Consider the following 23,875-nt stretch of genomic DNA (forward strand, 5'->3'; position numbering starts at 1 on the left):
AACTCCAAAATTCACTCTTACATAACATATTTCATTCACCTGACATGATTTGATACATGGAGCAATTTTTTTTTCTTCACAAATCATTTATTTGACACGGCACAAATACAATTCAATGTTTAACGGCGCCAATTATATTGGATGACTTAAAATCTATAAGCAAATTTTTTATCCTCGCTGCCGACTACGAGCTGAAATTAAGTCTATCTTAAAACTAGCATGTATTATTCAATCAGTGTTTTGTAGTTGAATGGTCGTCTGATGATCATCGAATAAATATGCAGCATGTATGGATTTTTTCTGCTAAGCCACGATGTCATGAGCTGGGACAGGGACTTGTAATCCTCGCGTTCTGAGGGTATTGTGCAGGGTCTAGTGCTGGTTTTGGTTCGTTGTTGTTGTTCGCTGGTGTTCAAGTTGCCATATGGTGTGTGCCGCTGAGCCAAGATATAAAGAAAGGCCTCGGGTTTTCCTGGCGAGTTCGAGTGGGGTTCAATTGCTGGTTACAAAATCGAGGTCTACGACGTGTTCTTGCCGTTTTGTTGAATGTGGGTGGAAAGGAATGGGACTAGACTTGGGCATGGATGGATTTCAGGAAAATGTATATAAGGGACATGTAGGGTAGGTCGCGACTCGCCCAGACATCACGAACAGGGACAGCTGGTTCTCTACCCTCGGCCCGGAGGGAAGTTATTAATTTAGACCTGGCGTCACGGTGTACAGGGCATGACCAAACAACGTGCTCTATGTCGTGATAACCTTCACCACAGGCACAGATACCACTTTCCCCGAGCGCAATACGACGGAGATGCGCATCAAATCTATAGTGATTGGACATAAGCCGAGACATCACGCGAATGAAATCTCGACCTACATCCGACCCCTTGAACCACGGATTCGTCGATACCTTGGGTATAATGGAATGTAACCACCTTCCCAGTTCCCCTCTGGTCCAAGAATTTTGCCAACTGATGATCGTATTCTGACGTGCAAATGCAAAAAATTCTTCAAAAGCAATTGGTCTTTCATAAATTTCACCGTTTGATGCGCCCACCTTAGCCAAAGAGTCCGCTTTCTCATTGCCCGGTATCGAGCAGTGAGAAGGGACCCACGCTAAAGTAATCTGAAACGATTTTTCGGATAAAGCACTCAGATGTTCCCGTATTTTCCCCAGGAAATACGGAGAGTGCTTAACATCTTTCATCGATCGAAGAGCCTCAATAGAACTGAGACCGTCCGTAAAGATGAAATAATGGTCCGTGGGCATTTTTTCGAAAATCCCTAGGGTGTACTGAATAGCAGCTAATTCTGCGACGTAAACAGAAGCAGGATTATCGAGCTTATGGGAGACGGTTAAATTGTTATTGAAGACACCGAAGCCAGTGGACCCATCGAGAAGTGATCCGTCAGTGTAGAACATATTGTTGCAGTTGATGTTTCGATATTTATTGGAAAAAAATTTAGGGATCTGCTGCACGCGTAAATGATCCGGGATTCCACGAGTTTCTTCTATCATGGATGTATCGAAAAACACAGTAGAATCAGAAGTATTTGATAAGTTGACACGATTTGGAATATTCAAAGAAGGGTTAATATTTTGGGACATGTGATTGAAATACAATGTCATAAAACGGGTTTGAGAATTGAGTTCGATTAACCTTTCAAATTTTTCAATCACAGGACGGTTCAAGACCTCACATTTGATAAGAATACGAGAAGACAGGCTCCAGAAGCGGTTTTTCAACGGTAGAACCCCGGCTAAGACCTCCAAACTCATCGTATGGGTCGATTGCATGCAACCTAAGGCGATACGCAAACAACGATATTGTATTCGCTCCAGTTTGATCAAATGTGTGTTTGCTGCGGAGCGGAAGCAGAAACACCCGTACTCAATTACAGACAATATCGTTAATTGGTAAAGCCTTATAAGGTCTCCTGGGTGGGCTCCCCACCATGATCCGGTTATTGTACGAAGAAAATTTACTCTTTGCTGACTTTTCTTCATCAGATACCTAACATGGCAACCCCAGGTGCCCTTAGAGTCGAACCAGACACCAAGATACTTATGCACCAAAACCTGAGAGATCGTTTTACTCATTAATTGTGCTTGGAGCTGAGAAGGTTCATGCTTCCTAGAAAAAACTACTATCTCAGTCTTCTCCAGAGAGAATTCGATACCTAGCTGTAGAGCCCAAGCAGACAAATTGTCCAAGGTATCTTGCAATGGTCCTTGCAAATCGGCAGCTTTGGCTCCTGTAACAGAGACCACGCTGTCGTCGGCAAGTTGTCTTATCGTGCATGAATTTTCCAGACATTCGTCGATGTCATTTACATAATAATTGTAAAGAATGTTGCTAATTCGAAAAGTTGCCAAATCACCATGCGTTAAATGCATGTGCTTTTCGGACAACAAATTGTGCAAAAAATTGTTTAAAATTGGAGAAAATCCTTGTCGGTGAAGTTTACCCGAAAGAATGTCAATAGAAACGGAATCAAAAGCCCCCTTAATGTCCAAGAACGCAGACGCCATTTGTTCTTTGCGAGCATATGCCAACTGAATATCTGTTGAAAGTAACGCAAGACAATCATTCGTCCCTTTGGCACGGCGGAAGCCAAACTGAGTATCTGATAGCAGACCATTTGATTCGACCCAGTGGTCTAAGCGACGGAGTATCATTTTTTTCCATCAATTTCCGGATACAGGATAGCATTGCAATCGGCCTATAAGAGTTGTGATCAGAAGCTGGTTTCCCTGGTTTTTGGATGGCGATCACCTTCACTTGCCTCCAATCCTGCGGTACAATGTTTTGCTCCAGGAACTTATTGAACAAGTTCAACAAGCGCCTCTTGGCATTGCCGGGTAGATTCTTCAACAAGTTGAATTTGATTCTATCTAACCCAGGCGCGTTATTGTTACAGGACAGGAGGGCAACTGAAAATTTTGCCATCGTAAAAGGTGATTCTATCGCGTCGTGGCCCGGAGACGCATCGCGAACAATATTTTGCTCAGGAACAGAGTCCGGGCATACTTTTCTGGCAAAATCAAATATCCACCTACTTGAAGACTCCTCGCTTTCGTTGACCGTTACGCGATTCCGCATTCTTCGGGCTGTGTTCCAAAGAGTGCTCATCGATGTCTCCCTCGACGTCTCGTTCACGAACCGACGCCAATATCCGCGTTTCTTTGCTTTAGCCAAGCTTTTAAGCTTGGTATCAAGCTCCGAATACCGTAAATAGTCGCCAGGTATACCTCCCTTCTGGTAGGCCAAAAACGCGTCGGATCTTTACGTGTAGACATCGGAGCACTCTTGGTCCCACCACGGAGTGGGAGGCCGTTCTTTGATCGTTACGCCAGGGTATTTCTTCGTTTGGGCTTGCAACGCGGCGTCGAGAATCAAGCCCGCGAGGAGGTTGTATTCTTCAAGCGGTGGATGATGTTGAATCGAATCGACCGTTTTTGAAATCATTTCCTCGTATAACTTCCAACCGACATTCCGTGTGAGGTCATACGGAGAATCAATTGGTCGCATGCGAGTTAAACCGTTATTAATTGAAATAAGAATAGGCAAATAGTCGCTACCGTGAGGATCGAGGATTACCTTCCATGTGCAATCCAACCGTAGCGACGTCGAACATAAGGATAGATCCAAAGCGCGCTGGAGGTTTCGGGATACGTGTCATTTCACCGTTGTTTAAAATAGTCATGTCGAAGTCATCGCAAAAGTTATAGATCAAAGAGGAGCGGTTATCATTGTAAGGGGAACCCCAAGCCACACCATGAGAGTTGAAGTCTCCCAAAATCAAACGTGGCGAGGGAAGAAGTTCTATTAAATCAAAGAGCAGCCGTTGCCCAACCTGTGCTCTGGGAGGAATATATATTGAGGCAATACAAAGCTCTTTACCTTGTATTGTCATTTGACATGCGACAACTTCGATGCCTGGAATCGAGGGGAGGTTAATACGATAGAAAGAATAGCACTTTTTAATCCCTAGAAGTACTCCTCCATATGGGGTGTTTCGATCATGGCGAATAATATTAAAATCATGGAAGTTAAGATCAATATTTGAAGTAAGCCAAGTTTCACAAAGCGAAAATGCATCGCATTTGTTTTTATTTATCAAAACTTTGAACGAATCAATTTTTGGTAAAATACTTCTACAATTACACTGTAAGACAGAGATAGAATCCTTCATATACGCAGTTGAATTAGGCATCGAAGGATACAATCGCTGCAAGGAGGGGCCATTGGGCAGTCAACTGCTTCAAAAATGATCTAACTGTTGGGAGAAGTACTGTGAGGAAATTTTTAGTTGGATCAGGTATATTGAAGTTTTCAAAAATCCAGTCCACGATGTTAGAAAAATTCACCAATCCAGAGTTTATTTGATTATCTGGGTGTGCAAATGGAACAACTGGGGTTTTAGATGTTCCAGGAAGTGCTAGGAACTCCTTCTGGGACTTAAAATTTGCAAGCCCAGGAGGTGTTTGCTTCGGCTTTTCCGCAGCACTTTTAGATGTGTTCGTATTATTCATTCCATCTTGAGAAACCTTAGGTCCTTTCCTGGGAAGCTTAGGAGAGGAAAGATTTTTCCTCTTTCTAGTCTCCCCAAGACAGGCAAAAGAAGTTCCCTCTAGTGGTTCGTCAGAGTCGGTTTCATCTGAAGACAACAGATCAAAGGGGCTCGATGTTATGGTAGAAGTGATCACGGTCTTCTTAAGAATCTCAGCGTAAGAACGCTTTGAGCGCTCCTTAAGAGACCGTTTAATTTTATCTCTACGTTGCATGTACACCGGGCATGCGTAAAGCTCATGCAGATTTTCCCCGCAGTGAATACACTTTTCAGCGTTTACACTGCAAGAATCTTCCGCGTGAGTCTCCTCACACTTGCCACACCGTGCTTTATAGCAGCAGTAGGCAGCTGTATGGCCTAACTGCTTGAAATTGGTGTAATTCATAACACGGGGCACATACAAACGCACAGGCAGACGAACCTGGTTGATAGAAACGTGGCTAGGGAGTGCAGATCCGGCAAACGTAACGCGAAACGAGTCTGACGGAGTGTATACTTTTTTACCGGAGACGAGCGACATGGACCGTAATTGCTTAACATCCAATACTTTCGCCTCGGTAGTGGATTTTTTGAAGCAGCCGACGCCGCTTCCCAGAATACACTGAACAGTCAGACTCGAATCGGTTATTACACCGTCGATCTCCACGTCTCGTGCAGGTACATACACGCGATACTCGCGTGTAAAGAGCTCAGAGCGAGCTATATCGTTGGCCTGATCCAGATCATTGACCACGACACGGAGCTTGTTTGGTCTGACTTTTGCGATTTCGGTCACGGCCATGTATCGTGACGTCAGATCTTTCGCGATTTGTAACGTGTTCAGTGATTTTCCTCCTGGTTTGGGCCTCATGTAGAGAACCAATGGACCCGTTGATCCGTCTGGGTAGAGCCTGGGACGAGGATTGACTAAAGCAGGGACAGAGGGGGGAGTGAACAGGAGGGACAGGGTCGGGTGGGTTTGGAGACGGGGGATCGGGGGCTAAGGGATCCACATCCATTGCGCTCAAACTAGCGCAACAGTACAGTGGCAAAGAATCACGTACCTCTTTTTTGTTGTCTTCAATAGCACAATCACCGAGCCTTTCGGTGCTGGAACGGGCAGCTTCGCAGCGGCACAGCTATAGCACAATAGCAGGATGACCTTCGGATTATCAGTTTGTCTTTACACCGCACTTCGCACTCTTTGAAACACGACCGAGTAAGCAATGCTTCTTTTCTTCTTCACACAGTAGCGACTTTATAGCGAGACAATCACTTAATGCGTCCGTTTTCGTCGAGCGTCCGGGACGGAATGACATGGAGCAATTGATACATATGAAAATTCCCAGTGTTTGCTCAATCTGTTTGACAAATTTGAATAAAAAACACAGACATATTTGCGTCTCACGAAAACGGGGAGGGGTCCAGAGGTGTGGCACCTTTACAAAAGCCTAGAGCAACTTTTCCCCTTGAATAAAATTCCGAGTTTTCCCTAATCGGTCGTTCCAGTGCTGAGCACGAGCATTTTCAAAAAACAAGTTTCGTCCGGTCTTTACGGGTTAAAATTAAACCATCGGCAACATTCGTCGCAGCACACCATTTAATAGTCAATAGTCAAACATTAGGATCATTGCATTCTCCACAACTCACACCCGGCTTAGGCCCTTTAACGCGACTATCTCTCGGCATATTTAAGCTCAGCACGATCGCGACCAAACGATTTTTGCCTTTTTTTAGAAAGGTGTAGCTCACTTACTTTACTTTTACGGCGACAGACCGATTATCGATCCAATGCCGAATCCAGAATACGTCGCCATGTCACTCGGTCTTGGGCTGCTATCCTCCAATCTCCCCTAACACCTATTTCGCGGGCATCCTCGTCGACAGCAAACATCCAACGGGTGCGAGGTCGACGGGTCCTCGAAGTCGACGGCCTCTATCGGGATTTCTGCTAAATATAGTCTTCGCTGGTCGTTCTTCCGGCAATCCAGCTACATGCCCAGCCCACTGCAACCTGCCGTGTTTTATCCGCTCAACTATATCCGCCGATTTGTACACCTGGTACATTTCATGGTTCATGCGTCTGCGCCAAACACCATTTTCTAGTTTGCCGCCAAGGATTGAACGTAAAACCTTACGCTCAAAAACACCAAGAGCTCGCCGATCGGCCTCTTTCAACGTCCATGCTTCATGGCCGTAGAGGGCCACGGGAAGAATTAGTGTTTTATAGAGGGCAAGTTTAGTATTTAGACCTCAGCTGGTTACGCAATCCGTAGAAGGCCATGTTTGCAGCTGTTATCCGCCTTTTTATCTCACGGCTAACCTCGTTGTCACATGTCACTAGTGTACCCAGGTAAATAAATTCGTCGACAACTTCAAAAGTTTCTCCATCTAACACCACCTCAGCACTAACATTCGTCGGACTACCACGCTCTCTACCAGCCACCATGTATTTCGTTTTGGCAGAGTTAATGATGAGCCCTACTCTCGCAGCTTTCCTCCTGAGAGGTCCGGAGGCCTCTTTCACAGCTCTACGATTGATACCAATGATGTCGATATCGTCCGCAAAACCGAGAAGCATGTGAGACTTCGTAATGATGGTGCCGCTTCTTTGCAAGCCGGCCCTCCGTATGGCACCTTTCAATGCGATGTTGAACAATAAGTTTGACAGCCCGTCTCCCTGTTTCAAACCATCTAACGTCACGAAGGAGTCCGATATCTCACCGGCTATCCTGACGCATGATGTAGAGCCTTCAAGGGTGGCACGTATCAGCCTAACTAGTTTTATTGGGAAACCATGTTCGACCATAATTCGCCATAACTCATTTCTTTTTACTGTACGTACGCTGCCTTGAAGTCAACGAACAGATGGTGCGTCTACAGGTTAAATTCCCGAAATTTATCAAGGATCTGACGCAGGGTAAACATTTGGTCCGTAGTGGAGCGTCCTCCTCGAAAACCACATTGGTAATCGCCAGCAAAGGTCTCTGACAACGGCCTCAGTCTATGGAACAGAATACGGGAGAGAATTTTGTAACCGGTGTTTAGAAGGGTTATTCCCCGATAATTACTACAGTCCAGGCGGTGGCCTTTTTTTGTAGATTAGACATATGAGACCCTCCAACCCGTCCGAGGGCAATTCTTCATCGGACCACACTCTCAGCATGATCCGGTGTAAAGCACGATACAGCTGTTCGCTCCCGACTTTAAAAAGTTCGGCTGGAATGCCGTCCTTATTAGCTGCCTTGCAGTTCTTCAGCTCTGTTCGGAGTCGGATCCAACCCTAAAATTGAACATGGCACATTGATTCTGTTCAGTGTAATCAGAACGCATCTACTATACTGGATAAAAACGCAATTGCGTTTATCTACTTCCTATTATAAAAACTTTCTTTATATTTGATATTCTCACATACACATGCTTAAAATTTCATTTATATACCCATTACAATGAGCATTAGAAGTTCAGTTGAAATATATTTGTTAAACGATAAACTTGCGCTGTCGAATTATCATCGAGCGAAACTCCATCTAATTGCGGACGTGTCTCCTAAAGTGTGGAGAGTGATATACTTTCTCGTCGTGTTCGCGGAATTATTCCGAATTCTTTCTTCTCGAAGTCCGCGAGTTTGAAGCGGACAAGAATCGTTCTCGAAGTTCACGAGTTGACGTGGACAGTAATTGGTGCCGAAAACCGGGCGGAATTCCCATTTGTCGTGGAGAACACCGTTTGGAGGTTGGAGTTATTCGCTATCATCGGAAATCACGTTGGATTCCTGTAGCATCGTAGGTAAAGAACGATTGCGTTGAATCATCTTTTTAACTGTCCCGTCGATCATCACGAGCCAGGATTGTAAAAGGATCGAAGATTATATACCCGCCATTGAGGTTACGATAATCACGTGGGTGTCGTAAGTGAAGCCAAAATAGCAGGTGGGTGACTCTAATTTATTTGCGCAATGCCCTTATCTAAAAAAATCGCCTCTGCGAAAGCACACAGTGCATCTGAAGAGCCTAGTTAGGAAAAGAGATAATATCCTCGGGTCAGCTAAACTGATTCAGTGCTTTAACGATTTGTATGAAGATAGCAAAGTTGATCAAGTCGCAATTGGAATCGTACATTTAGATGGCCTGTGGGTCAAATTTGAGGATAAAGAGGACGAAATAGAAGCGTTAGAGGATCAGGAAGATGGATTTTCGGAAACACGTCAAGAGTTCCAAAATCTTTACTTTGAGCTTAAGGCATCCCTCGTAAGTAAACTGCCGCGCCCTGCAGTTGCTAACCCGTCTGCTCCTGAATCGCGGTCCGTATCTCAAATTGTACCCCCTGCTAATCACGCCGTGCATGTTAAACTTCCCGAAATAAAAATACCTGAATTTGGAGGAATGTCGGATGAATGGATTGAGTTTCGCGATCTGTATAAGATATTAGTCCATTCCAATGCTCAAATTCCGTCGGTTCAAAAGCTTCACTACTTACGTAGTGCTTTGAAAGGTGAAGCATCTCGTTTAATCTCGTCATTCACAATTACTTCGGATAACTATGCTATCGCGTGGAAAACAATTTGCGACCGATATGAAAACAAAAATTTTCTTGTCAAGCAACACATGTCGGCGATTTTAAAGATTCCCCACGTTAAAAGAGAGTCAGCGTCAGCTCCAGCGAAATTAGCCGATGAATTCAACCGACATGTAGGCATTTTAGACAAGCTCGAATTATTCGAAGCCCATTGGAATTCATTTCTGGTTGAGCGTCTCAGCAGTTTATTGGATGAAAAATCTTTAATGGATTGGGAAGCTCATTGCAACGACAATACGGTTCCGCAATACGATGAACTGATGAGTTTTATTATCAAACGATCACGCACACTTCAAATGTGCAAATCAAACTACACTCAACCTGCAGTGAATCAATTAACCCGTAAAGACCCGGGACGAAACTTGTTTTTTGAATATGCTCGTGCTCAGCACTGGAGCGGCCGATTTAGGAAAACTTGCAATTTTATTCAAGGGGAATAGTTGCTCTAAGTTTTGGTAAAGGTGCCACCCTTCTGGACCCCTCCCCGTTTTTGTGAGACGCAAAAATGTCTGTGTTGTTTTTCTAATTTTTCAAACAGATTGAGCACACACTGGGAATTTTCATATGTATCAATTGCTCCATTTATCAAATCATGTCAGGTAGATTAAATATGGTATTTAGGATTGAATTTTGGAGTTTCCAAATTATTTCAGTACAAATTCACAAAACTACGTATTTTTATAAAAAATCAAACAACAAAACCGTTCTTCAAATTTTAGGCTCTACATTTATGCGGTAAGATCTCCTGAATCCATACGCGATGAAATATTTATTTTAGCATGCAAACAATTTGAGAATAACCAGTTCAAATTCACAAAAGTACGTATTTTCATGGAAACCTGATTTTCTCAGTCTCCCGCGGTAGGTTTTAACTTAGCTCTTCAATTTTCAAGCTCTATATTTTTAGAGTGACGTCTCCTGAATCCAAAGATGGTGAAAGATTTCTAGCATGCACAGATTTGGAGAAAATCAACTTTTCATAAGAACCCGTACTTTAGTGAATTCAAACTCGTTTTTCTATAAATCTGTGCATGCTAGAATGAATCTTTCTTTGAATTTTTATGAAAATACGTAGTTTTGTGATTTTGTTCTAAAATAATTTAGAAACTCCAAAATTCACTCTTACATACCATATTTCATCAACCTGACATGATTTGATACATATAGCAATTGATACGTATGAAAATTCCCAGTGTTTGCTCAATTTGTTTGAAGAATTTGAAGAAAAAAACACAGACATATTTGCGTCTCACAAAAACGGGGAGGGGTCCAAAGGGGTGGCATCTGTACCAAAACTCAGAGCAACTATTCCCCTTAAATAAAAGTCCAACTTTTCCCAAATCAGCCGTTCCAGTGCTGAGCACTAGCATTTTCAAAGAATAAGTTCCGTCCCGGGTCTTTACGGGTTAAAGGCAATCAAATACATGTCATCCGCACACGTTTTGTCTGAGAGCGTAGTTGAATGCCCAAATTGTAAACAGGTGCACCCAATCTTTCAGTGTGAATTATTTCTAAAATTGTCATCTAACAATCGATTGGATTTTGTTAAGAAACATCAACTATGCATCAACTGTTTACGGGGAGGACATATGGCTAGAGATTGCCGTGGCAGTCTGTGTAAGACGTGCGCAAAGAGACATCACAGTTTACTACATTTACCACCAATCACATCACATTTCGAGTCTTGTACAAGAAAGACAATCAATTCTACCAACTTATACCGCTGTGTGCTCAGAAAGCATGCCTCTGCCTGAGGCCTCGTTCTCGGTATCGGTAGCACCATCGGTGGTGTCTTCGCGTAGCTCACAACGACAACCCGTTCGCCGCGGTGTTGTCCGTCGAAAGTAGCCCCTCTCCCACGTCGTCGGTGAACTTAAATCGTCAATTCGCAGAAATTGAACCACTTCCCTCTTGCTCTAACGATAATGCAACTGTGTTCGCTCCAACAAACAAACAACAAAAGATTGTGTTTCTATCAACAGTACTGGTGCCCATAGTGGACGTTAATGGTATTGGTCACTATGCCAAAGCTTTGCTCGATAGCGCATCACAATCCCACTTTATATCAGAGTCATTGTGTCAGAAACTTGGTTTGAAACGCACTCGTATCAATATGCCAGTGAGCGGCATAGGTCAAGCAATAGTCAATGTAAAATATTGGTAGAAATCTCGTTGCAATCACGGTTTAGTAAATTCCTACACAATCTAAACTGTCTAGTTCTTCCCAAGCTAACAGTTAGCCTTCCAAGTGCTCATGTTGATATCTCACACTGGCGAATTCCACGTAAGTTGCCCTTAGCAGATCCAAAGTTCAATGTGAGCCACGGAGTCGATTTGATAATTGGGGCTGAACTATTTTTCGCACTGATCAAATCGCATCAATTAGTTTTAGCTGACAATTATCCTATTTTACAGAAAACAATGCTGGGTTACGTGGTATGTAGAAAATACTCATCAAACGAATCTGCAACGGTGGCATGCCATGTTGTCACTGATCAGAATTTGAATATTCAACTAGAAAAAAATGTGGGAGGTTGAAAATCTCGATATTGGAAAGGCTCTTACGCAAGAGGAATAGGAGGTCGAAAATCACTTTCAGCGAACCGTGTCTCGTGATACTGACGGTCGTTACGTGCTTCGTCTCCCACTCCGGGAGTCTTTGATTCCATTGTTGGCGAGCTCTTATGAGCAGGCAAAGCGGCGTTTTCTGCTCATGGAAAAGCGGTTTTCCCGAGATAACACTATTCGTGATAAACACGTGAAGTTTATGGATGATTACGAGAGCATGGGGCATATGGAAATTGGTTCAAGCGTCGCGGGTCCGCAGTATTTCCTCCCACATCATGCTGTTCATCGGTTGGAAAGCAGTACGACAAAAACTCGTGTCGTTTTTGATGCTAGCAGTAAGGGATCAGGTACACTCACTCTCAATGATGTACTACGCATTGGTCCCACAGTGCAACCAACACTATTAGCTACCGTTGTTAACTTCAGAATGCCGCAGTACGTTTTCACTGCTGACGCGGGAAGAATGTTCCGCCAAATTTGGATTCATCCCGAGGATCGATCGTATCAGCAGATTGTCTGGCGACGAGATTCATCCATGCCATTGCAGATTTATCAGCTGAAAACGGTGATTTACGGACTCACAAGCTCTCCGTATCAAGCTGCCCGGGTGCTCAACAAACTGGCCGAAGACGAAGGCCACAAATTCCCTCTAGCATCGAAAGTTGTAACCAATCGTTTTTATGTAGACGATTGTTTGGCTGGATGCGACAACCTCGAAGAAGCCGCTGAAATTTGTCGTCAATTACGAGTGCTTCTCGGGGTTGGAGGATTTACATTACGCAAATGGAGCACACATTGCCAAACTGTGTTGCAACACATACCAAGTGAGCTGTGGGAGAGCGACTCTCTAATGGAGATAGGACGGTCGGCGGTAACTGCTTTAGGGCTTCTATGGAACCCACGAAATGACAGCTTTAGCTTCAAGATTCCCACGTTACCCGGATTATCGACGGTTATCAAACGCATCGTGGTTTCCGAAACTTCTCAACTGTTTGACCCATTAGGACTTCTTGGTGCAGTCGTGGTCAACGCTAGAATGTTTGATCAACGTCTTTGGGCCAAACATGTTTCATGGGACGAGGAGGTTTCTAGTGAGGAAAGTGCCTGGTGGAAGGACTTTCGCAGTGAACTTACTTTGCTCCAGCAGTTAACAATCCCTCGGCGGGTTCTGTCCAATTCACATCGGAATTGCCATCTTCACTGTTTCTGTGACGCGTCCGAGAAGAGTTACGGCTCTTGTGTTTATGTGATTGGTTCAAACCACGAAGGCAAAATCGACAGTCATCTTCTAATTACAAAGGCACGAGTGGCTCCTTTACGAGGATTGTCGATACCACGGCTTGAACTATGTGCAGCAGTATTGGGCAGCCAGTTGGTGGATAATTTACGAAATGCAACGGACTTCTCGGATTTTCTGGACGGATTCGACTGTGGTGCTATTGTGGCGCCAGCACTAAATTAAAGTTTGGAAGTCAGACTTCCGACTTCCGAACTTTCTTCCGATTTTACAAACACATAGAACAACTGCGTGTTCACACAACATGAACTGCGGAATGATTTCAATGTATTTGTTTTTATAAACCGGACTGACAGCGCAGTGGCGGCTGAGATGGTTGCAGTGTTGCGAGAACACCAAAAATAAACATCGGAAGTGAGCCTGACTGCCAGTTTATCGGCGACATTTTGATAATTTTTATTTAAATGTTTTGTAGATTTATCGGCTTAGGGGCCGTCCACATACCACGTGGACAGCTTTGGGGGGGGGGGGTGGGGGGGTTTAAGCAAATGTCCACGCTTGTCCACGGTATGGGGGGGGGGGGGGTAATGATAGTGTCCACGTGGACACCTTTTTTCCTAACCTTTCAAAAAAAAATTGTGATCTATAATAAGAATTGTACAGATTTTCTTTTTGATTAACAGACCTAACTCTGGGAATTCGAATGTAGCTCTGTTGAAGCTTCAAACACTCGCGCTATGTTTCATACAACATGCTCTGCCGACATGATATCATTTACATTTCGTTCCGCATTCTCTCTTAATGAGTAGAAAAAAAATTGTCTTTCACTCGGAACGTTGATTTATCCTTTCCTTGCCGTGGTACCGTCAGTTTAGGATGAACTGCCAGAACTAGAGTTTCAAAACAGCAATGAGTAAACAAATTCAAGTAGATTGCGCATTTCTTGGCCCCTTCTAGTTGATATCAACTACATGATAATGATAAACCGATGCGATTCATTGCGGCAAACACCAAGTCTATTATTTCTTTTCTGCTGTGAGGTCAGCTGAGGTCGACAAGCAAGTTTGATGTAATTCACCAACAATTATAGGCTATTTCGCTCATTGTCAGAGTATACTTATATTTGCACAGACTTTCTCAAAATGTGTGCTGATTTTTGCAGACTTTTGTTTGCGCGAGCGAAATTTTTCCAATCATGGATAGATTTTTTTGCAGGTTTCGAGCAGGTTTTTCTTTGTTTTTTTTTTCAGCAGTTAATGACATTTTTTAAAAACATCTGGGATCTCTGGTATTAGTAACAATTATTAAGACGAATATTTTCAAAACTCGGCTTCAACTGTCACGAATAGCAGCGAGCAGTTAGTATTTACTACCTGTACTGATTCAAAACAGATGCTGTTCGCAATCGATAATGCGAAATGCATGAGCATTTCTTTTGTAAATAAAATCATTGACCTTTTCCATTCATTCTTTGAAATGTATCCCATAATTCAAATCAATATAATGTATGGTGTAAGGCTGATGCTTTACTGAGTGTCGAGTGGCGCAAAGGGAAGCGTTTTCATATATAAGCGTTTACATATATACATATATATATTATTCATCACGTGTTCAAACACGAAAAACCGGCGACCAATCAGCGTTGTTTGTGAATCGGCAAACTACTACTTTCCTTTAACAGAAAAAAAAACCTTTTGTTGGTGGCATTGCGCCGTTGATTCAGGCCACTGCCATGCTAAATGCCAACGCGAGCGATCGGGTGAGATTCTTGCCGTAGGTAAATAAACAGCCGTAAATAGAGTTGTTCATCAACCTACGGCAAAAATCTCGCCCTGGCAGAGGCCTAAATCAACGGCGCAATGCCACCAACAAAAGGTTTTTTTTTTGTGTTAGAGGAAAGTAGCAGTTTGCCGATTCAAAAACAACGCTGATTGGTCGCCGGTTTTTTCTCTGATTGTTTTCTGTCAATCTGTCGATTCACAAACAACGCTGATTGGTCGCTGGTTTTTCAATAAATAAAGAATAAGAAGAAAATCAATTGTTTAAAAGGAATTGCTCTACGTAGAATCAATTCATTCAAAGTTCAAACCTTGTATCATATACGACGGAACAAGTGTTTCAGATTATTCGCGTCTTTTTCTTCCTGCTTAAACGATCCATGCTACAATCAATTGTCTTTTTCGATAGCTTAAAAAAATTTTCGCGGTTATTTTTTTTCAATGGTGCTTGCGTATTGTGATTTAAAGTGATTGATAAGGACAAAATGTCGTACAATGATTTGTATGAAGCTTACAAACGCTGCTTCGGCTCGGAGTTCAGTGGAAAAAAAATTCAGGATGACGTTAATGTTTTGTGGAAAAAGTTAAAAAATGACAGTAAAAATTTTCCGAAAAATGTAGAAGAGAAAGTCAAAGAGTTGAAAAAATCTGCGACGGTTAAAAAAGCAGGCCTCATGTCATATTTCACCAAGGTAATTATAATTATATTGAGTATTGTGAATTATGTTCAATTCAGACTACAGCGTATATGACGTAATATTGGCCTTCTTGAGAGCGTCAGACAAAGCTAAGGATTTCAGTGCTTTCTGTGATTCTGGAGAGCCTACAAGGTTTCAATAAAGCTGGAACTCATTACAGGCCCCTGTCAAGCCACCATCAAAGGAACCAAAGCAGTCATCAACGTCGACAGCTGAAGAGCATCAACAACCTGTTGGTGGGATTGAGCATGAACCTGGAGAAGAGAACATGTAGAGAGCCAATCATTGCCATCAAGTAAATACTGATATATTGCTTGTAGTTTTTAAATAAAAACGAAAAACATTCCAGCCTCAGAAAACAAAACTTTGAAACGAAAAACCTCTTCAAACAGCGAAGATTCCAGCGACGAAGACGATGGGGTGCAACCTGCATTAGCCCAAGAAAAGCTAAAGAAGGAAATTGCCGTTTGTGAATCCGAGCTAAGCACTGCTTACCTAGCCCGGGATTCAGGACTTTCAGATTTGTCAGTTCATTGCCGCATTACCAAACTTAAGAATGATTTGGAATCCAAGAGGAAACAATTGAAAAGGAAACAAATCAAGGCAAAGTTGGAGAGAAAATATCGGGCAAACCGGAAAAGCGCTCTGAAGGAGATCTTAGCCAAGGATCCCGAATTGGCCTCATCTCTCAAAGTAAGTGTAATTGAAAAATTGAATCTAATTGACCTATAGAAAACTGGGATTTGAATGTTTTAGATCCGTCAACAACCTGGTAAACCTCGAATAGAGCTCGACCAACCGGAACTCTTGTCTACCATCGTCCAAATCGCCATAGCTGGTGGAGCAGCTGATGAACGACGGCGCTCTGAAAAAATCCGCACTTGTAAGACGCTCGATGAGCTACACGATGAACTGGATATACAGGGTTTTAAACTATCCAGAAGCGCCACATATCTTCGCTTGTTACCACACGATGCTCGCAATTCCGAGGGGAAACGACATGTGAAAACGGTACCGGTGAGATTGTGCAAGCCAGAAAATTCACAGCATAAAATTCACGAAGACGGAAAGTTCTGCACTGCAACCATCAGGTAACTTTTCAATATACATTTAAAAATTTGATTCGTGACGATAATCAGTTAAACTTTCATTGAACTTGTGGTAGGCAATCACAATTCCAAAGACACGAGAGAGGTGATTTCAGATATAAGAACAGCTATGCATGATTCTACTTAATAATTTGCGTTTACACTGAATTCATGAGAATGAATTTGTTTTGAAAGTTTAAGACATTTCTAATCTTAAGTTCTAAATAAAAAATCATTCGTTTTCATAAGTTTTGTGTAAATGCAACAGTCACATTTTCATAGTAACATCGGTGGTTTTATTTAGAATTCATAGTATTCTACAAATCTAAATCATAGACTACAGAACCTCTATAAAATCAAACATGTTGGAAATAATATTTTCTTCTCAGATCCGTAGAAACACTAGCATCAATTTTGGGAAATTCCCAGGTTGCTATTGTATCTCAGGACGATAAGGCACGAGTTCCTATCGGGATAACAGCTGTCAACAAACAGGCTCCGTTTCTGATGAGCGTTGAGTACAAAATTACCTTGCCAGACCACGACTGGGTTGTCGCTGCAAGGCATAAGCTGATACAGAGTGTTTATGCTGGAATTATGATTGCAAATGACAAGATTGATGGAAATCCTGCGTCCGTGTCATACTCCGGGCCAACGTTCGTTGCAATCCGGTCGGGAAAGCATTCGACATCAAACGCTTCAACACACGCACATGATTTCGATATACTGCTTGATACGCCTGAATTTGATGTGATTTTAAAAAGTAAATCATAATTTTCATTAGTTTTCTTTAAAATTTAAAAATATCAAATATTTTATATAACGGTGATGTCAAACCTGTTATTATTTTATCAGTCGATGGCGGGCCAGACGAAAATCCCCGTTACCTAAAAGTAATAAACCATGCAATCCAGCATTTCCAGCGGTACAACCTTGATGCTTTCTACATTTTTACAAATGCACCTGGTCGAAGCGCTTATAACCGCGTAGAAAGGAGAATGGCCCCACTGAGCCGCGAGCTCTCAGGGGTGGTTCTGCCTCACGAGCATTTCGGAAGCCATCTTGATGCACATGGTAGAACAATCGACGAGGATTTGGAGATCGAAAACTTCAAATTTGCAGGAGAGGTATTGGCCGAAATATGGAGTGAATTGACAATCGACAATTATCCTGTGATTGCTGAATATTTCGGAACAGGATCCGAAAAATCGGTTGAAGCACCATCTTTAGAATGGTACGCCTCACATGTGAGAGAAAGCCAATACTTTCTCCAGGTAAGCGAGCATTAATGTTTTATTATAGTTAACAAATCATTGAAACTTTTTAAAAAATTAATAGATTGTGAAATGCAATGATGTTGCCTGCTGTGGATTGCTTCGCAGTGATTTAAAAAACATATTGCCGGACGGATTTTTTCCAGCACCATTCCCAATGCGCCGAACACCCACTGGACTAACCATTCCGGAACCAGAGGAGGTGTGTGATGAAGACACCTTTCCTCCTTTTTTACTACGGAACGCGATAAACATGAAACCAAAGGCTGCAACATACCCTGATCCTCCCCCATACGATCTCTACTGCCCATCGATTAATGATCAGTTGACGGGTATGAATGATTGTTTCATTTTCATTTTTTCAAAAAAAAAATTATCTGTAAATTCAACAAATCTAAAAAATTTTTATCTCCCCTCAGGACGACTTTGTGCGGAATGTGGGTTGTATTTTGCATCGAAATCGAATGCAGCTCGTCACAAGAAAGAAAACCACGGTGTTCGTCTTTCTGAAAAAACTCGTCCCTCGAAGATTCTATGAACGACAATTGATGAAATTTTATGTTGTGTTGACGTCAACGGTCAGACTGAGGTCTTATGGCTGGACAAGGATACTGTGGAAGACATTGAACTGGCGAAAGAAAGCGATGTTGATCCCGTCTTTCCTGTGGTCGGGGATATTTCACACTGGGTACGATCACCATGGACAGAAGATTGAGTACTATCAAACGTTCTTTAATTTATCTTCTATTTTGTGTTTTTTTATTATTTTTAGTATAGTGATAATATCTATTTATTGAACTAAAGTTAATGTTTATGTTCTCATACGCTAAATAAACATCAGCAACGAACGTTTTTCCATTTTAATGCTTCTTCGAAAAAAAATGTCCACGTGGACAAATTGACGGGGGGGGGGGGGGTTCGGTCAATGTCCACGGTTGTCCACGATGGGGAGGGGGGGGGGGGTCTAAAATGACGAGTTTTCTGTCCACGTGGTATGTGGACGGCCCCATTAATCAGTCCGTGTATAGAAGCAAAAACGATTTTTTGTTTCTTAATCCGACAGTTTCGGTGACTTTGTGTCACCTTTTTCAAGGAGTCTAAAAATATACATTACGTGTGGGGACGGGACACGAGGCATATGGACGCTAGGCATATGGATGTTAGGCATAGTATGCTAGGCATACAGACGCGAGGCATAATGGATGTGAGGCATAATGGATACGAGGCATACTGCCACGAGGCATAACGGACGCGAGGCCGAATGGACGCGAGGCCGAATAGACGCGAGGCCGAATGGACGCGAGGCCGATTGGACGCGAGGCCGAATGGACGCGAGGCCGAATGGACGCGAGGCCGAATGCGATGTTGTACGATCGCATGAGATCCAATTATGTAGTTCAGGTGTTATTATATTCCTAAAGAGTTTAAGTTGGGTATAATACCTTTCTTGAAATCATGCGGCGAAGACGCATAATCGAGGGCAAGGAAACGAGGCGGCACTAAGCCGCCGTGGTTTCCGCAGTCCGAGCCGGCCGCCGACCCGCCGTCGGAAGCGGCGGCCTCTCGCACCCAAACGACTGATCTACTGTTTTGCTAGGTCTACTCAAACAGAGTTTTCTTCCCTTAGTTAAGTCCGAACGAGCGGTAGCGAGTAAGGACAGCATTCGCTCGGACAGCGAGTCGGCCGAAGGCCGCGAGTGTATTGCTTTTCAAATGACACTTTGAAGCGAAATACATGTTATCGAATGCTGTGTTGATGATGACGATAATAACACATTCCATATCACTTCCCCTTGGCCTTGTGTCCTTTCGGCCTAGCGTTTATTCGGCCTCGCGTCCGTTCGGCCTCGCGTCCGTTCGGCCTCGCGTCCGTTCGGCCTCGCGTCCATTCGGCCTCGCGTCCATTCGGCCTCGCGTCCATTCGGCCTCGCGTCCATTCGGCCTCGCGTCCATTCGGCCTCGCGTCCATTCGGCCTCGCGTCCATTCGGCCTCGCATCCATTCGGCCTCGCGTCCATTCGGACTCGCGTCCATTCGGCCTCGCGTCCATTCGGCCTCGCGTCCATATGCCTCGTGTCCGTATGCCTGCCGTCCATTATGCCTAGCGTACTATGCCTCGCGTCCGTATGCCTCGCGTCTGTATGCTTAACGGGGTGTCATCATTACGTGTAGTTTTCCTTTTTCTGTTACTGTTTTGAGTTTTTTGTATGTGTTTGTACTTACAGAAAAGATTATCGTTTTATTGTTCAGTGTGTTGGTGTCCAACATAGGTTGTCTGGTGTGTATTGCAAATGGCGTCTTAATTTGGCTATGTGTAAAAATAGATTTTCTTAAATTTAAATTCGACTGTTTCTTAACAAACTGCACTCACTGCATATGTCTCTATTTTTGTGTGCACTATACTGTATAACAGTTATCACTTTTTTCTAGCACTGCTTTTTCTAGCACTATATAACTTCGAGCGGTATTTAATTAATCAGAGCAATAGGTTTTGTGTCTTTTCCAGTAGTCTACTATTTCTTGACAGTTTGTTGTGAGTGTGTTGGAGAGCTACGCTAAAAACTTTAGGTTGTGGTTGCATATTGGTTGTTGTGTTTATCGGTTTTGTTGTGATTGATATTTCTTATTGTGTGTATAATACCAGCATATACAGTGTTGAGTCCCTCAGTGTCTGTGCGTTTGTTGATACTATTTTCTGTGTTGGCAATATGGCATACTTCTATAAACGGTAGAGCGTGTGGTTTGTCGTGTCTGTCTATAATTTTCGTTTGGTGAAAATCGAATCTGTGATTTTGTGTGATGCTGTGGTACATTAGTGCTGTTTTTTCTTTTAGTGAACTAATTTGTGGATCTGTTGCGTTGTAGCCTTGCTGTAGTAGTTTGTCTCAAGTGTTGTAGTACGTTCGGTGTCCGCTGATTCTTGTTTTAAGCATGCTTGTTGTCATTCCGACGTAGCAGGCGTCGCAGTTTTTGCATGGTATCTTGTATATGACGTTGTTTTGGTGCTCCTGGGGGACGGGGTCTTTAACTTTTGTGAGTAATTGTCCAACTGTTTTTATGTTGCGGTGTGCTAGTCGTATGTTTTTGTATTCGTTTTTCAGGTGTTTGTCGATTCGGTTCGACAGGTATGGAATGTATGGTATTGAACGGTAAGTATATTTCAGGTTTTCATCGGATGATTCTTGTAGTGTAATAATGTTTTCTTGCCTGCGGTTTATGAGTCTGTTCCTGAGCGATTTTCGGTAGTTGTTGAGACTCAATTGTTGATGGATGATACGGGCTTTGTCGGCGTCTTGTAAATGAGTGGATAGTTTGTCGACTCGTCGAATGAAATTTTTGGCCATGTTTATTTTTTGATGGAGCGGGTGGAACGAGTTATAATCCAAGAACCTGCCACTGGCTATCGGTTTCATATACCATTCTGTTTGAATTTTTTGGTTTTCCTGTCTTATCAGTGTCATGTCTAGGAACGGTAGTCGTTTGTTGTTTTCCATTTCATATGTAAATTTAATATGTTCATTATAGCTGTTGAATGTTTCTAGTATATGGCCCTTTGACTTTCAGGAATTGCTAGTAGGAGATCGTCTACATATTTTTTGATGAACGGAGGTTTGAAATTTAATGACTTTGTTACTGTGTCTAGTAGTGTTTCCATAACTAAGTCTGCTATTATGGGCGAGAGAGGATTCCCCATTGCAGCTCCAAACACTTGTTGGAAATGTTGTTCGTTGTACTTGAAGTAGCTTGATTCGATACAAAATTCAGCTATTTCGATGAACAAATCTAGGTTTATGTTTGTATTAACTTTGATCTTCTCCCATTGTGTTATTATGTTGTGTGTGACTAGGGCTTTAGGAATTGATGTGAACAGCGATATGACGTCTAGAAAAATTAGAATATAGTCTGGTGGCAGTGTAACTGAGCAGATAAAGTTGCAGAACGTGAACGAATCTTTTATGTTGTATGGACTATCAATGGAATTTTGTATGATTTTTCCGATGAATTTCGACAGGTTGTAGGCGGGAGCGGTCATGTTTGGCACTACTGGCCTTAGTGGTAAATTAGGTTTATGCGCTTTGGGTTGTCCGTATATTCTGGGGCATATGGCATTATATGTAGTTAGTCGTGTTGCTGTCTGTTTGTCGATAAGATTCAGGTTGAGTAGTCGTTTGGCGAATTCGTTATTTGTTCGTTGGTATCGTGATGTTGGAACGCGTGGTACCGGAAGATATGTTTTGTTGTCGTTGAGCATGCTAAGCATTTTCTGTTTATAGTCTTCTGCAAGCATTATGACCGTTTTTTTGCCTTTGTCCGATTGAATCGTGAGTACATCTGGATTTTCTCGAAAGAATTGTTTTGTAGTTTTTATAGCTTTTTCACAGAATTTTGTCAGCTCACCTTTTTCTGTGTTGTTTTTATTGTAGTGGATGTAATTTTGAACTGAGTTTGCTATTGCGCATCTTGTGCGGTCTTGGATTGAAACGTCTGGATTAGTTTTAAGTATGCTTTCGATGTCGGCTAGGAGATGATAAAAAGGTATGTGGGTGATGTTGGTTGGTAGTGCGAATTTTTGGCCTAAACTGAGCAGTATTTCTGTTTCTTTTGGAAGTGATTTTTGAGTGCTGTTATGTATGGCATTGCTTTTACATACAGGTATTGTGCTCGATGGTTGGATATTACGGTCTAGAATTCGGTCAAATTTTCTCTTTGTGTTTTTTGATTTCTCCTGCGTATGTTTGTTTTCAAACTTTGTTTGACTGTTGAAGAATTATTTGGCTACGTTTTTTGGTATATTTGAGTTATTTATCTTTTCCGTAAGTGTATATTGTAATTGTTTTAGTATTTTCAGTTTGTGAAAAGTGTGTTTGATTTCTATGTTTAGAACTGATTTCTTGAACTTGTTTATACATTTTTCCAGCTTTTTTGTAATGGACTGTTATCTTCCAGTAACGGGAAAACGAAACGAGTATTCGTTGTGATGTGTGCTGGGAAGACGCCAGTTTTTCGACAGCGAATGAGGAAAGACTTTCGGCTTAACATGCTGCCCAGTTTGGAGATCGTATTTGCGTAATCCTTCAGCATGTTTTTCGCGTGTATGCCGTACCTGTGCTCTACGTTCTGATAGAAAGGGACTTTTAAAACGGTGGCCATGGTTATGAACTTGTTTGTTTGTCGACTGTAGCGGTTAATTTTGTAGATTTATCGGCTTAGTCAGTCCGTGTATAGAAGCAAAAACGATTTTTTGTTTCCTAATCCGACAGTTTCGGTGACTTTATTTCACCTTTTTCAAGGAGTCTAAAAATATACATTACGTGTAGTTTTCCTTTTTCTGTTACTGTTTTGATTTTTTTGTATGTGTTCGTACTTACAGAAAAGATTATCGTTTTATTGTTCAGTGTGTTGGTGTCCAACATAGGTTGTCTGGTGTGTATTGCAAATGGCGTCTTAATTTGGCTATGTGTAAAAATAGATTTTCTTAAATTTAAATTCGACTGTTTCTTAACAAACTGCACTCACTGCATATGTCTCTATTTTTGTGTGCACTATACTGTATAACAGTTATCACTTTTTTCTAGCACTGCTCTTCCTAGCACTATATAACTTCGAGCGGTATTTAATTAATCAGAGCAATAGGTTTTGTGTCTTTTCCAGTAGTCTACTATTTCTTGACAGTTTGTTGTGAGTGTGTTGGAGAGCTACGCTAAAAACTTTAGGTTGTGGTTGCATATTGGTTGTTGTGTTTATCGGTTTTGTTGTGATTGATATTTCTTATTGTGTGTATAATACCAGCATATACAGTGTTGAGTCCCTCAGTGTCTGTGCGTTTGTTGATACTATTTTCTGTGTTGGCAATATGGCATACTTCTATAAACGGTAGTGCGTGTGGTTTGTCGTGTCTGTCTATAATTTTCGTTTGGTGAAAATCGAATCTGTGATTTTGTGTGATGCTGTGGTACATTAGTGCTGTTTTTTCTTTTAGTGAACTAATTTGTGGATCTGTTGCGTTGTAGCCTTGCTGTAGTAGTTTGTCCCAAGTGTTGTAGTACGTTCGGTGTCCGCTGATTCTTGTTTTAAGCATGTTTGTTGTCATTCCGACGTAGCAG

The 23,875-nt window shown here is 42.3% G+C and overlaps 3 protein-coding genes across 4 annotated transcripts in view; 2 read left to right on the forward strand and 1 right to left on the reverse strand.

Moving 5' to 3' along the window:
* The window catches only part of LOC129718611 (double-stranded RNA-binding protein Staufen homolog), a 90,581-nt gene that overhangs the window by 51,713 nt on the left and 14,993 nt on the right, over positions 1-23,875 (forward strand). The window lies entirely within an intron of this gene.
* The window catches only part of LOC129718610 (cell division cycle and apoptosis regulator protein 1-like), a 398,517-nt gene that overhangs the window by 50,161 nt on the left and 324,481 nt on the right, over positions 1-23,875 (reverse strand). The window lies entirely within an intron of this gene.
* LOC129718612 (uncharacterized) lies at positions 17,461-18,424 on the forward strand. The gene is made up of 3 exons (XM_055669546.1): positions 17,461-17,772; positions 17,837-18,104; positions 18,192-18,424. Exons 1-3 carry the CDS (start codon positions 17,497-17,499, stop codon positions 18,308-18,310), a joined length of 663 nt encoding a protein of 220 aa, XP_055525521.1. The 5' UTR covers positions 17,461-17,496; the 3' UTR covers positions 18,311-18,424.

Source organism: Wyeomyia smithii, chromosome 1 (genome assembly GCF_029784165.1).
Source record: "Wyeomyia smithii strain HCP4-BCI-WySm-NY-G18 chromosome 1, ASM2978416v1, whole genome shotgun sequence".
In the NCBI taxonomy this organism is placed as follows: Eukaryota; Metazoa; Arthropoda; class Insecta; order Diptera; family Culicidae; genus Wyeomyia; species Wyeomyia smithii.

Coding starts and splice junctions, on each gene's coding strand:
- LOC129718612 (XM_055669546.1), top strand. CDS start 17,497: ATGGCCCCACTGAGCCGCGAGCTCTCAGGGGTGGTTCTGCCTCACGAG. Junction 17,773..17,836: donor AAAGCCAATACTTTCTCCAG/GTAAGCGAGCAT, acceptor AAAAATTAATAG/ATTGTGAAATGCAATGATGT. Junction 18,105..18,191: donor GATTAATGATCAGTTGACGG/GTATGAATGATT, acceptor ATCTCCCCTCAG/GACGACTTTGTGCGGAATGT.